The sequence below is a fragment of the Leptonychotes weddellii genome, chromosome 2, assembly GCF_054177405.1.
Source record: "Leptonychotes weddellii isolate Sample4059 chromosome 2, ASM5417740v2, whole genome shotgun sequence".
NCBI lineage: Eukaryota > Metazoa > Chordata > Mammalia > Carnivora > Phocidae > Leptonychotes > Leptonychotes weddellii.
Window position 1 is genome coordinate 139,188,263 of NC_138370.1, and position 14,276 is coordinate 139,202,538.

Consider the following 14,276-nt stretch of genomic DNA (forward strand, 5'->3'; position numbering starts at 1 on the left):
AGCCACGTAAAAGTTACTGTTTGTGAGCACTATTTAGGTATTAGGCATAAGAATGTGGTCTTGACAGCTTCGTATTAGTACATTGAGGCAGATGATGCTATTATGGAAACTAAGATTTCAAGAGCCAGTTGCCCAGTATCACACAGCAGTAAGTAGTCTCGAGACAAGGCTAGAACTAGGATTTGAACCCCGTTTGAGCCAGGACACCAAGCACCTGATGCTACTTTGTGACTAAAAGCTGGGCCAGCAAGGGAACTAACTACAGGCTAATAATACAGGGGCCATTGACTGCTTTTAACTCAAGATTTCACCACATGAAAAAGTCTCAGTGGCATTGAAAACCTTCAGCAAGAAAGGACTTCTTTGTTTTGTGGTCAATTGGCATTCATTCCTGTAATATAATAATGGAAAACGCTTGGCCAAAATATGGCTGTTTTTCACTGACTCTTGAAGTGTTCCTGGCCACAAGATTCCCTCCTGATTGCAAAAGGATTCCTCGTCCTTGTAGGTCACACCTTTCACCCCTCCTTCCCCTTTCCTTTATGGAGATACTACTTCAGCAGGTGTAGATGCCACATCAATAAAGACAATCAAAACTGACGGTGTTTTATGCGCCTAACTCATTTGTAATAGGATTCCGTGGTTCAGGGTTGCTGTTTCAAGCTGGGAGGTCTCTCAGGCCCTGGGCAGGTTCTGCTGGTCTGGACAGCACTTCCAAATCATGAATGATGCTCCAGCCACAAGAAAGGACCCAACTAATGGACACAAATCACCTTCCTCCAAGCAAGTGATAGAGCTCAACTGTTCCAGAAGCAAGCGAGAATAACGGTTGAAGGGTAGAGCATGAACATCTCACGATGGACTAATCTGTATCTCTTCGAAATCCAAGCGAACAAGAACACAAACCACTTTCCTGGGAGTCCTCATGTCAACCCCGTGGATTACTTTACAGTTCATGTTCATTTTTAGACAATCTCTTTTAGGAGGAAACATGCCAGTTATATTAGACTAAACCACATGAAATGGCTATTTAGCTATCATTTTGCCCACAAAAACGGTCATTTCACACAAATCAACCTAGTAATAATGACAGCAATGTGTAGTCTTCTCAAAATGTTTCCTACATTTCTTTTTCAGTTTAAATGGAGACCTTGGGTTGTAAAAATAAAATGAGGAAATACAGCACACATTAAATTCTTAATGAATATCTGTTGAATCTTCAAGTATATAAATCCTAATGATCTGATGGTCTTGCTTCTATCTTAGGCATACCAGGAGCAAACTTTCTAATGTCAGAGTGAATGCACTTTAACACTTTGAAGTTGAGTTTCACTAAAGCTTGAAGAAATAATCAAAAAATTCCACTTGATTTATATATGTACATTTTTATTAGAATTCTTCAGAACTGTCAACAGTTGGACAACATTACAGGAAAAAACACATGGAACACCAACATCCTTTAAACTTGCACCGCTTACATATTTACACATAAAGTTACTGTATATATAAAAAATATTTTCAAGGACTCATGGGCCTGGGAATATTCAAAAGACATTATTGCTACATTTCAATATTTACAAAAAAAGCCATAAAATAATTTCAAACATTAAGCCACTGAAAAGAAACATCCGATGTAAAAAAAAAAATTATAAAAATATAAACTTTCAAGAATATCCAAGACAAACTCTCAGTGAAGTGCCCCTGAAGTACCTAGACAACTATAATTAACAACCACTTTTCTGACTATAATCAAAGGCAATAGAAACACAAAGGAAATATTCCGACAAAGGATGGCAAACAGCGACGATGTCTCACGTGACAACAAAACCCCAAAACCTGTTACCTTTGGAAAGGTGCGAGAGTATAGAACTCCAGTGCAAATGGTTACTTCCAGATAAATGACCACAGTTCTCTAAATGTAGTCTAAGGGACCCAGGAGGGGGAACCATGAAGGCAGCATACTGAATCTCGCCAGACAACACACGAACCTTGCGGCACACACATGGACCTCTTGACAGTTAGGCAGTGAGTTGGGGGGGAAAAAAAAAAGTGAACTCTTAAGAATAATATCCAGGCTACAGCCTAAAGGGTAAAATTTAAATATGCTTTAGCAGGAGAGTAGCCTTAGGTCTAAGGAGTGGGTGTAGTATGCTGAGTATAAACAACAGAGTGCTTGAGGTGTAGGTGGATTGCAAATAAATATTTAAGTACTCTGCTTCCTATGGGGATGCTATGTAAGCTTCTGGCAAGTTCCTCTAGACAGCTAGGTGAAGAGAAACAAGAGCAGTACTGATGATGAAGGCCAAACTACTTCTTGAGCACTGAAGGGCCCTCTTGGGATCAAGGCAAGAATACCCCCCAAATATTTGTCTATAAGCACACGCACGCACACACACACGCACACACACACGCACTCACATAGGTACTGGCCCGGCGTCCAGGACATGCCTGCAGAGGAGGCTGAATCTAAATTTAGTTTCTGGCTACCAAAGAATCCAAACTAAAACAGCACTGTTTTGTCCCTCCCGCGGGAGTCATGAAGTGAATCAGTCACTTTTTCCAATGGCATCAAATCCATTGAGCACAATGCCATTCTGAAGCTGGTAGGCTTGTTCTGGAGAATCTGGGGAGCAAGTTCATAGGCTACAAAAGGAGATTTTTGTTAAGATTGTGCTTAGCAATTACGGTTTTCTTCTTTAAAAACAAAACAAAAAACACTGTTTCCTTCAAACTTGTCTGGCTCTTCATCTATTTCTACACACAGCAGACTTGAGCCAGGGTCACATCCAGAAACGACACCGTGTGGGTTTTCCCCCCTCAAATATATGAACATGTATGATGTATAGATGAGTATATACAAATGCTGGCTGGGGAGGCCTTCTCTCCAATTCAGCGTCCTAACAGCAAACGCTATTTACAAACCCGATCAGTAGCACAAAGGCTCATGCACAGCAGCGTGTCTTTATTCATGCTCGGGGAGCATTTTTCCATGGCCTATGTCTCATTCCCAGCATGAAATAGTAGGTTTCTTAAGCCCAGATATTCACAGACTTCTGCCCTTTGTTCTAATAACATTCCATGTTCCACATCAAGAGATCAGGTTTCAGCTTCTAATCTTGCGGCATCATCGTATCATTACGGATGGTTAGGAGGCCCGAAGGCGACTACTGCCATTTATTCAAATAAACTATCAGCGATGCTTTTCAAACAGAAATCGGAGAAGTCTTGGAAAGGACTCGGGGTGTCCAGGCCATCCCACCCTCCCTTGCTCCCAAGTCTGTATTATTATTATTTTTTCATTAATGAGGGCTGCCTGGCTCTGGGGAGTAGAAGATGCAGTTTGAACTCTTACAACAGGATGGTGGCTGGTGACAAAAATCACTGGTCACTAAAGTGTGCGCATCAAGATAGGATTACAGCGGCGTGTCCACTACTCTGGAATAGGATGCAAGCTGAAGGAGAACAAAACAACCAGTATAGAAACCAAAAGAACAGGGATCATTCCTGTTGGGGGAGGACCCCCCCTCCCCCGGCACGCCTCCTGCTTCAGACATCTTCGTGAACCAGCAGAGGCTGGGTAGAAGACGCACTGCTGCCCACAGAGTTGATCCGCACAGAATGGTCCACCACAGGACGCTCCTGGTGGGGGCTGCAGTTCACTAGGTTGGAATAAATCTGAGGAAAACAAGTCCGCGGTTAATACGCCAATCCCCGCAATGAACACAGAGACAGATCATGGGCGCGTGTTTGCAGCTTCGGGATCACAAGTAACTTACAAAGCCTCTTTGAAAGAGAGGAGATTGGCAAGACTTTCACGGCCAAAACCCCAATCATATGGACAAAAGAAAACATAAGCTTTATTTTATCCCTCATTTCCCCCAAACTCTGATACATAAGAAGTGATGGGGGGGGGGAGTGCTTTTTTGCTGAAATATATCTGGGATCAAGTACTATCTAAATAAACTATTAAAAGCGTTTATCAACTGCTATGGACAACTATAACCCAATGGCTGATGTCATTTGCTGGGAAATCGGTGGCCCTTCCAGGGGTCTTCCATTGAGAATTAAACACATGGGTGGGAAATGCTGTTTAATCTGAAACATGGTCTGACACCCAGAAGAGCAAGCTTTAACTCAAAAATATCAGTGATATACTCTTAGAAACGATAGTTCCAAGCACACAATCCATCAAAAAAGCAGCTTTAAAAAAAAAAAAAAAAAAAATCTGAGTTAAAGGATCACCAATTCTTCCTTAAGAGCAGAAGAAATAATGGATTTGAGTTTTGAATCCCCAGCACCCCCCACCTCCTCAAATCACTGGCAGGGATCTCCCAACCTCAAAAAGCTCTTGATTCTATATGGCTTGTGGGCATGACAGCTAGATGCCATTTTCTGGCTATGCCTGTTTGAGCAGAAGGCTTATTTCCCTGCCGTAACAAGTTGTCTCTTCTATGCTTTTATTCTAGTTCACATTACCCCAGCCATCCAGAGGCTGAATGGGCCAGACACATGAGACAGAGAACACGCCGATCCCATGACCAGCATCTGGGGTGGGGGAGGAAACACAGCAAATCCGTATGGAAGCTTCTGCCTCCACACTTTGCGTGCAAAGCCCTCCACTCTTTTTCCTCCTCATCTGACGTCTTTACGGCAGAACCGGGGTCGGGCAGAAAGAACCTGTTTCCATTGCTTTTCCTGCCTACCCAAAGACCAAGCTGCCTAAGGCAAGGACAGAAGGGAGGGTCCCAGGGCCCCCAGAGCCTGAGAAGGAAGCACCTGGTCCGAGAGAGGGGGCTGGAGTGTACTCACATGATTGGTGCTATCTGAAATCTGCTTCTCAATGAGCTGCACGATCTGCTTGAACGTTGGCCTTTTTAGGGGATCAGCATCCCAGCAAGTCTTCATGATGTCATACCTGCAAAGCAAGGGCCATTTCCAATCACCCCTCAACGCCCTTGTCCTGGCTTCTCAGAGTGTACTTCATGTGACCATCTCAAAAATCATTCCAGGGCCGTGCAACTGGGCATACGGAAAGGCCCGGGCATGAAATAAAACACTGTGCCTATGAAAGGCTGCTGAAACTTTCTGCGCATTTGGTGACAAAAGATTATGAAAATAAGCTACAAAAACGGCATCTGACCGGGATGTCATAAAAAGGAACAGGAGACGTTGATATTTCAGACTGTACTAGTGAAACCCCCCCACACCTGGGTTTCTGTCTTTGAAAAGGAAAATAAAAGGGGAAGCATGATCTGAAGGAAAACATCTCGGCCCTTACATTTCGGCAGGTGCATGCTCAGGGCTGAGCATTCGGAACCCTTCCTTGATCATCTTGTAGAACTTAGAATCAACTGGCATCCCGGGGTAGGGGCTGCTTCCTGAGGCACAAACGGTTCGCAAATCAGTGTTAATAAGCAGGACACTGATAAAACCTTAAAGAAGATGCTCAGTCTAACCAAGGTGCCTTTGCAAGGCGTTTTACCTAAAGAGAACAGCTCCCACAGAAAAATCCCATAGGACCAGACATCACTTTCAAATGTGTACACACAGTTGAAAATGCTTTCAGGTGCCATCCACTTCACAGGCAGCCGAGCCTGTAACACAAGCACAACATATTCGGCGATGTTAATTAAGAAGCTCAAAAAAAAAAATTTGAATAGAAAATATTCCTACAGGTATCGCTCCCACTGTGGGGGTGAGGGTGAGAAGGTGACTGCCATCTCACAAAGGTCTTTTACCCTATGACTCAGATGACTCTCCCTACCTCTGAAATAGGTGGTTCACACGGTACTATCCCCATTTTCAAGATGGGGACACTGAGGGGCGCCTAGGTGGCTCAGGCGGTTAAGCGTCTGCCTTCGGCTTAGGTCATGATCTCGGGGTCCTGGGATCGAGCCCTGCATGGGGCTCCCTGCTTGGTGGGGAGTCTGCTTCTCCCTCTGCTGCCCCCCATGTTCTCTATTTCTCTCTCACATAAATAAATAAAATCTTAAAAAAAAAAAAAAAAGATGGCGACATTGAGTCAATACAGCGTGGTGGTTAAGAGCACAGATGTCAGGGACAGACACATGGGGTCTAATCTAGCTCCATCACTGGCCTTGAGTAACACAGAGATTTGTTAGTTACCACCGAATACGTTTTCCCCAACAAGAGAAACACGGCCTCCCACAATAAAAACTACATTTCCCAGCTCCTTTGTAGCTTAGCGTCGCCATGTGACTCAGGTTTGGCCACTAAGTAATAAGTATAATATTGTAGCTGTAGGAAAGCCTTGTTAAAAACATGGCTGGCAGGCGCCCTTTGATCTTTTCCTTCTCGTCCCTCCTCCATCCTGCCTTCTGACTGTGGTGCCTGGCTATCTAGAGGCCATCTCGAGCCAAGAACGAGGGCTACACCAGCAGCAGTGAGCAAATGGAAGAGGAGAAGGATCTGATCCTGGTGCTCTACACCAGCCCTGGCCTACTGTTACTATACTTCCTTTACTTTTCTTTGGGGTTTTCTGTCATAATCACACCCAAACTATCTTTTACAAATACACTGGAAATGTCACTTAAGTATCTGTAATTAAGCCTCAATATGTTCTTCCGTAAAGCAAAAATAATGTTTCAAATTTCATGAGCTGTTTTGTGGGTTAAATGAGATCATGTGGGCAGAAGTGCTTAGCACAGTACTGCTGACTCACTAATCTCTGAACAGCTGCCTTGCCTAAGCAAGCACCCAATGGACAGTAGCGGCTTATGGTGACCATGACGATTCCAACGTGGCGAGCAGCAGACCGGGCTTTAAATTCAACAGCTGAACTTCACATCCTGAACCCTTTCTGCTAAAATCAAGTTAAACTTGCTGTGACTATTCCTTTTACAGACATTCTGGATTCCTGGATCTTAGTCTACCATAAAAAACTAGATCAATCCTTCTCTTAATCCATTTAGGATTGAAAACTGGGAAGACAATTTTTTTTCTAGTGTTAAAGTTACTTTAGCCAGCAGAAAAAAAGCAAGCAAGCAAGCCAGCCTTCTAGTATCTCCTCCCAGAATTTATGCTAAAGCTCCAACAGGGGCTCCTAACCTGAGCTCTACTACATGTGTCCTGGATTCAGGGGTCTGTGAACTTGGAAGGGAAAAACATGACATTCTTGTTTTCACCAACTTCTAAGTAAAGTTTAGCATTTCCTTAAACTGTGAATAAAGGCAATAAAGCCCAGCAATCTTAGCAGTTCCTGTGACTTTGTGACAGACACCTTCACCATTATTAGTGTTTACATCACCATCACTTCGAAATTACAGCAGTTTTTAGACCCACGGCTAGAATAGGTTACAGTGTGTAACAAAAAAGCAGGAGTATCAACGTCAAATACTGACTTTTTAATAATGTGAGAACTATATTCCAATTGAACTGCATTTCTTGGTAATCCTATAGATTTTATTTTATGCATTTAAGACAACATTCTGACAAGGGCTCCAACTGGCCTCACCAGACATTGGAAGGGGCCACGGCAGAAAAATGACTAAGAACCCATGTGGAGTGGAAGAACTTTCTGAGAAGCTGACACAGGGAGATGTCACATGACGAGTAAATTTGGGGCGGTAACATGTTGTGTGAGCCTGGTGAAGAGAGATCTGTCATTGGTTAGCTCAATGGGCCTGAGCTGGAGCCCCCAATCTAGAAGCCTGGTGGGACCTAACCCATCCTTGTTCATTCCAACTAAGGTCCCTAACCAGTAACAAGCTATTAAGAAGCTGCAGCATAACCACTGTCATGATTATTTATATTCCAAATCAAGACATCTATAACAGTAAGAACAAGTGCTGTATTAGCCGCAATGTGGCTGGCACTGTCCTAAGCACGTCACATAGATGAACTCATTTAATCCACACAACTTTATGAGGCAGGTGATAGGATCATTCCCAAGAGGAGGAAAGAAAGCAAGGTTGAGAGGCATTGGGTAATTCTTGCCAAATATTGTACCTCCACCAAATGATGGGACCAGATTCGAACTCAGCAAGACTGGGTGCAGAACCTGCTGTCTTCCTCCTCATGCCCTTCTGTCAATATTCAAAGGCCTCGATAAGGAATCACCCCTCGTTCTTTCTTCCAATAGTGCATGCACCGGGATAGAAAGAACTTGGTTCTATTAACCCTCATAATGATGAAATCTAGTCTTAGAAGAGATTTATTAGAAATACATGCTTTGAGGGGACGCCTGGGTGGCTCAGCCCGTTAAGTGTCTGCCTTCTGCTCAGGTCATGATCCCAGGGTTCTGGGATCAAGCCCCCGCATCGGGCTCCCTGCTCAGCGGGGAGTCTGCCTCTCCCTCTCCTTCTGTCCCTCCCCATTGCCCCTGCTCTCTCTCTCAAATAAATAAATGAACAAATAATCTTCAAAAAAAAAGAAATACATGGTTTGATCAGGAAGGAAAGCCAGCAACATTTCTACAAAACCAAGTCAAGTACAGCCTTCCCATAGAGATGCCATGGTGAAAGAGAAAATATTACATTATCATAAGGCACATAAATAGCCACCTCCAGGAATAAATCCAGCCTGGGGAAATGGGCCTGGGCAAGAGGATATACACAGGACTATATGGCTTCCCATAGTAATGGGATTCTGCTTTGGAGATCATGGGCTCTGGTTTCAGCCTTTACTGACCTGCGTCATCTCTGAATGAGTGATGTTTATTACTAAAATACATAAAATATACTAAGCTTTAGTTTCTCCAACTCTGAAAATGTGAAGACATGGCAGGGGGTTTTTCTGATGATACAGTGAGAACTGGCAAGGAAATAAAGCACTCTGAAATAAAATCACTATGTTCTCTAACCCAATTATTACTTATGAACCTATTTCATATGCTCTCCATTGATTGTAAGATCCAACATTCTACATACCGAATTCTGAACATTAGCTTAGATTTTAATCTTTTTCACATGGCATGTCAATCTCCAAATAAAATTCCCCTGCTGTGACCTTCAGGCCCACATTTGTTTCACTTGAACAAAATAGAGTTCATTGCTATTCTCAGGCTATAATGAAAATTAAGGCTATTTCTGTTTCTTTCACATGCCCCATAATTACACAATTAGAATTAGGAATTCTATTATCGGAATGTTAGTTGTAGTAATGTTCAGCATACCATGCAAATTTTGCTGAAGTACCCTTAATTTGACTGCTAAAATGCATGCTATCTCAAAGGTAGGATTTGCATTAGGAAACTCATAAGAAGCAATTGTTAGGAAAACTTGAAACTAAAATCCTTCACTGGACTGTCAAGCAGAGAGTGGGTACTCACATTTCCTTTGACCACATAATTAGAATCATTCTTGATGTCTCTGGCTAGACCAAAATCACAAATCTTTGTGATTCGACCATGAGTAAGGAGGATATTTCTAGCAGCCAAGTCTCTGTGAATACACTATTAGGAGAGTGGGAGAGAAAAGAAAACCATTTACATTTATTTTAAACTCTTCAAGAATGAAAACTACGTTCAACACTAGAGTGCTGCTCTGTCACACAAATCCAGTACCTTGGCTTTGCTTTGAAACTATTTGGTGCACCAAAAATAAAGATCTAAATTATGCTTTGAATGATGTTCAAAATTTGTGTTTCACATCGTTAGGACCTTAATTACGATAATCATTTTCCAAACCAACTCGAATAAATTTTTTTCCCTCCTTAGGACTGCTTTCATTCATAGGAAAATACATTATAAATAGTCATATCGTATCTTTTAAACCGAACACTCATTTTGCATGCTTCTCTTTGAATGTCCTTTTATAGAGTTTTTAGAATGTCTTTGCAACTCCAATTTGATGTCTCCCAAGGACACAGGGAAGAGGCTCTTTATTTCAGCCATCCTATACCATACTCTCTCGGTTTGGTAATTGTTTGGAAATGTCACCAATGACACTTAAGGGTAGGGTCTGTTATCTCCTGCTAGTCTACTAGTCCCGTATGCTAGGGACTTCCTCTCACCCTTCCAGAGACTATGTTCCTTGCTTTGGTTCCATCATTCTCTTCCCATCCCTATCTTTTTTCCCAAATGCTTATTATTTTCTCTGATTCCTTATTCCTCCATACTTCATGAACCCGTACAATAACTTGAGGTCTAACTTCCAACAAAACCCAAATACGTGCTTCACCAAGCACTGCAACTGCATGAGGCACCCCCTCCTTTTGCTGATGAAATCATTCTCTATTTTCTAAGAGCAGCTCCTGTACCCTGAAAGCCAAAATTTTTAAATGAATTCACTGCATAAAAAAAAATATTCATAGAAAGCTCATTTAGACAGGCTTGTACTTTAAAGCTTATAAATGAGAATAGGAATTCCAAAGAGACAGCAGTTGGAACATGAAGAAACTCAATTTCCTCTGTTTTGGGTTACCACACTTCCAAATGAGACTGTGTATTCTAACTAGGGCTCTAAAATGCTCCATTGGGGTTGGGGGTTGGGGGTTGGGGCATTCTGCTCTGAGAACCACACCCACTCACATTCTTTGAGGCGAGGAATGCCATGCCCTTGGCCACCTGGTAAGAAAAGCTCAGCAAGTCCTCCAGGTCCAGAGCCAACTCGTCATCTTCCATGATGGCGGGAGTCACATCTCTTTCTATGTATGAGCCTGTTAGGAGAAGGACTTTCTTAGCAATTAAACCTCAAAGTGCGGAAAAGAGAAGACAGTGACAAGGATACCAAAGGTTGGTAGGGAAGGAACTGATGTGACTATGCAGGCAAGTCACCTGCCCAGCACTGAGGAAAGGTAAATGCCCCAGCACAAAGCTAATATTCACCATCTGGGGCTTCTGGGGAGAAGGATGGTGGACAAATAAGAAAATCTCCTATTTTTTAATATGCAAAATATGTATCTGATACACATACATTTTTCATCTATGCAGTGAGATGCTCCTATACAGTAAACAAATGCTCTGATACCCACTTGGAACCCTTAACTGCCATTGACCAGTGGGCATTGCCATTGGTCCCTACTGGAAAGAAGTAACAGTCACTCTGGGGAACACTAGTATATTTCACAGCAGTATGAGAAATCCTCTGTAAATGAAGTTGTTTTTATAGTTTCATAGGTACCCACCTATTCTCGCAGATCTCCTTTTGTCTGCCTTGGTTGGCACAACATAAGAAACTCCGGGTTTCATGTCCATGTATTCATTAGCACTATCATTGCTGTGAGAGATGAAATATCCATCCATCAAATCAGGACTGAATAAGATGGGAAACAGGGGAGTACCCATGGGGCAGGCTCTATCTCCCCACTGCCTTTTTTACACAAGAGGCTGATTTTGTTCAAAGAAAGTATTGCCAAGTTTGAATGAAGAAAATCTTGTTCATAAGATAGGCGTTTTTAATATTCAACATTAGGGTCCAATGCCCAGGAATGAGACCATCTTTTTTGTGTTCAATCATAGATGGGACTCAGGTTAGAAATATCCCATTTCTTGACACCAAGGATTTAATGGGAAACAGAGAGCCAAAAACATTATCCCCCATTCCCTCAAACTCTCTAAATTAGCCCCAAGAGACAAGATGAAAGACACAAGAAAGACACAAAGAACAAGAGCTTCTGAGATGTGTGATGGGGGGAAGGCAGGGATCGTTAACATATAGCGACTGATGGAAGAAGGTTTGAAAAAACCAAGTTTAGTTCAGATAAACACCAATAATTTGGATGATTTTCTGAACCATCTGGACCTCTTGAATCTGCAACATTTGGCTGGAAAGTCTTCAAGATTTCTAGTTCTTCCTGCTTCTGATTAGCATAGAAACACTATGACAACAATCTCCTTCGGAGTATGCTGGTGGTTCCAGTCCCATATGGGATCCCAAAGCACAAAGAACACCACATCGGATTGAACAATTTGGGACATTATTTCAGAAAGTTGAGAAAGAGATATGGGGCCAAGGTTTTAGAAATAAGGCAAAGTGGCTCATTTACTCATACAAAGAGCATATGCTCTGGAGAAACTAACAAAAGGTGGTTTGTTCTGTATTTTACTACCACTTGACACCACCCACGTCTACAGGACTAGAAAAAAGTAAGATAAAAAGGCTTCACCTGGGGTTTAAAACTTTAGCCAGGGGTACAAAAAAGGGCTTTAAGAGTTAACAGCCCATCAGTAATAGTTGCTGAGGTCTTCCTGAGGGCCTGGAGCTAAGTTTAAGAAACAAAGTCCTGCCATCTCAAAATGTAGGGGACAGAATGAATAAGAAGGAGAGGAGAAATCCAGCACACAACTTCAGAAATATAAAGGATAAGGGACTGGGCATGATGAATATGATTTCTGTTGGGCTGGGTGAATCTAGGAAATCTTCATCAATGGTAGATCTCAACCTTTGGAAAGAACAGGCCAGGCATGGCAGAGAAGAATGCTTCTGGCTATAAGCCACACTAACTGTTCTTAAAGGAATCTGAAGCTCTTTATACACCATTCAAATTCAGAATGGTATTAAAGACGAAAGCGATGAAAATAAGGTACAGAATTTTAAAAAATGTGCTAGAGTCGTTGTGCCTTTTAATAGCGTGATGAGTTTAAAAAAAAAAAAGGGGGGCAAGGTATACAGGAATAATTCAGAGGTAGATGGTGAGAAACCTACGTGCAGAGATAAAGTTCAGAGCTCTTTTGTCATTCTGTTAAAGGTTTTCAAGAAATTTACAACTTGACAGGCTTTAGCATTTTCTCTATAAGCAGCGTCTTGCTGTAGAGATGCATACAGTACCAAGCCCAACAGAATAAATGAAATGACACACAAGAATAGAGCCATGATAAGAGAAACAGGTATAGAATTCATTCCACTGAACAGAACTAATGCTTTGAAAAAAAAACTAAAGATGCATTAAAAAAAAAATCAATAAAAATCTAAGTTTAACACTACTCAAATCTTTACAAACACTATTCAAACTTTCTAAATTGTTGATGACATCTAAATGATTTAATAATTCTGATTTGGCGCCTCAAAGTACCTCTGTTCATTTGTTTAAAGAATCAGCCTTGATTGCAAACCCTTATGACCCCACGAACTGCCTGTCAACAGCTATTTATGTAAATCAGTCTTACCAGGAAGACTCCTTTGAATGCAGAAGGTTCTTATAAAGTGCCACTTCGGCGTGATCTTCCTGCTTCGAGCAAATAAATGAATCACGTTTTCTTCGCAAAAAATTCAAAAGATCACCATAACAGCAGTATTCAGTAATGACCAGGGTGGGCCCTACAGGCATATAAGAGAAGGTTAAAAAGAGGTGAGCTATACAAACAATACTGCCATAAATACACCTGTCGGGGTGATCATGACCATTTTCATTCTGGTTCATTGCTAAGCCAACTAAAAGCCAGCATTTTGTAGAGTACAAGTCCCCAAGTAAGCCCCCTTGCACCTGACGTTCATTCTAAGTGACGTCTGAGCCCGGGGCCCCGCACGACTGCCCGTCTCACACACAAGAGTTACTGCTTTCGACGTTATACTCATATCAAATTTCCTGCATGAATCCTTTGAGTCACTTCTGTTTGTAGCGGGGCTTCACGCCCTCTCAATGTTATTATGGAAATGACGAAGGGCACAAAGTGCGGCATAATAGGAAAACCAATGGCACGGAACGGCCAGCTGAGATGAGCCCGGAGAGCGGGTGAACACCTGAGTGGCAGGGCATCACCTGCCTCCTGAGTGCGACTGGTCGCCAGGGTTTCTCCGTACGGTGAATACGCCTCATGCTACCGTTCGGAAGTTCACAGGCAACGAACTGACTTGGGCAGAAACTTTCATGAACAAGTCATGATGTGGAAGCCACGTGTATGGAGGCTGTTTTAAGAAATTCTCTAAGCTGTCAACTTGACCGTGAATCCCTGTACATCTTGAGGAAGAGCTCGTGTTACACATCTTTGTTCCTTTAGACCAAATGCTTTCTGGAAACATCACAGACATCTTTGATGGAAGGCTCTACTTCAGAACTGCTTTAAACTGGTTATTTAGTTTTTTTACAGAAGTGAAGTGTTTGCCTCATATGGTGTGTATTTGAGAACTGGTAGGCTTCAAAGTCTATCTTTAATTACGGTATGCAAATGAATAGTAACCCTTTAGTGACTGACTATAATCCGGCAAAACATCAAGCTTGCAAGATAAAAGAAAAGCTTTCTGGATGAGAGGGGACGTTCTCAAGATACTCAAGAGGTCAGTGTCAATTCAACGTCCATGACAGTAACTAGGGTATGTCCTGGGCTGTCCCACCCCATGATGATAAAACTGAAATATATGTTCTTAAGAACAACAGCT

General features: G+C 42.2%; 1 protein-coding gene across 4 annotated transcripts in view; it reads right to left on the reverse strand.

Annotated features, from left to right (window-relative positions):
• Positions 1–1,365: 1,365 nt before the first annotated feature.
• KIT (KIT proto-oncogene, receptor tyrosine kinase) overlaps positions 1,366–14,276 on the reverse strand; it is an 82,794-nt gene continuing 69,883 nt past the window's right edge. For all 4 annotated transcript variants that reach the window (XM_081812369.1, XM_081812367.1, XM_081812370.1 and 1 more), the window contains exons 14-21: positions 13,067–13,217; positions 11,086–11,177; positions 10,490–10,617; positions 9,290–9,412; positions 5,483–5,594; positions 5,279–5,378; positions 4,810–4,915; positions 1,366–3,675 (exon numbers count right to left, since the gene is read on the reverse strand). In XM_081812369.1, coding sequence (XP_081668495.1) covers positions 3,547–3,675; positions 4,810–4,915; positions 5,279–5,378; positions 5,483–5,594; positions 9,290–9,412; positions 10,490–10,617; positions 11,086–11,177; positions 13,067–13,217 — 941 coding nt within the window. In that variant the 3' untranslated portion in view covers positions 1,366–3,546. The remainder of the gene's footprint in view (positions 3,676–4,809; positions 4,916–5,278; positions 5,379–5,482; positions 5,595–9,289; positions 9,413–10,489; positions 10,618–11,085; positions 11,178–13,066; positions 13,218–14,276) is intronic.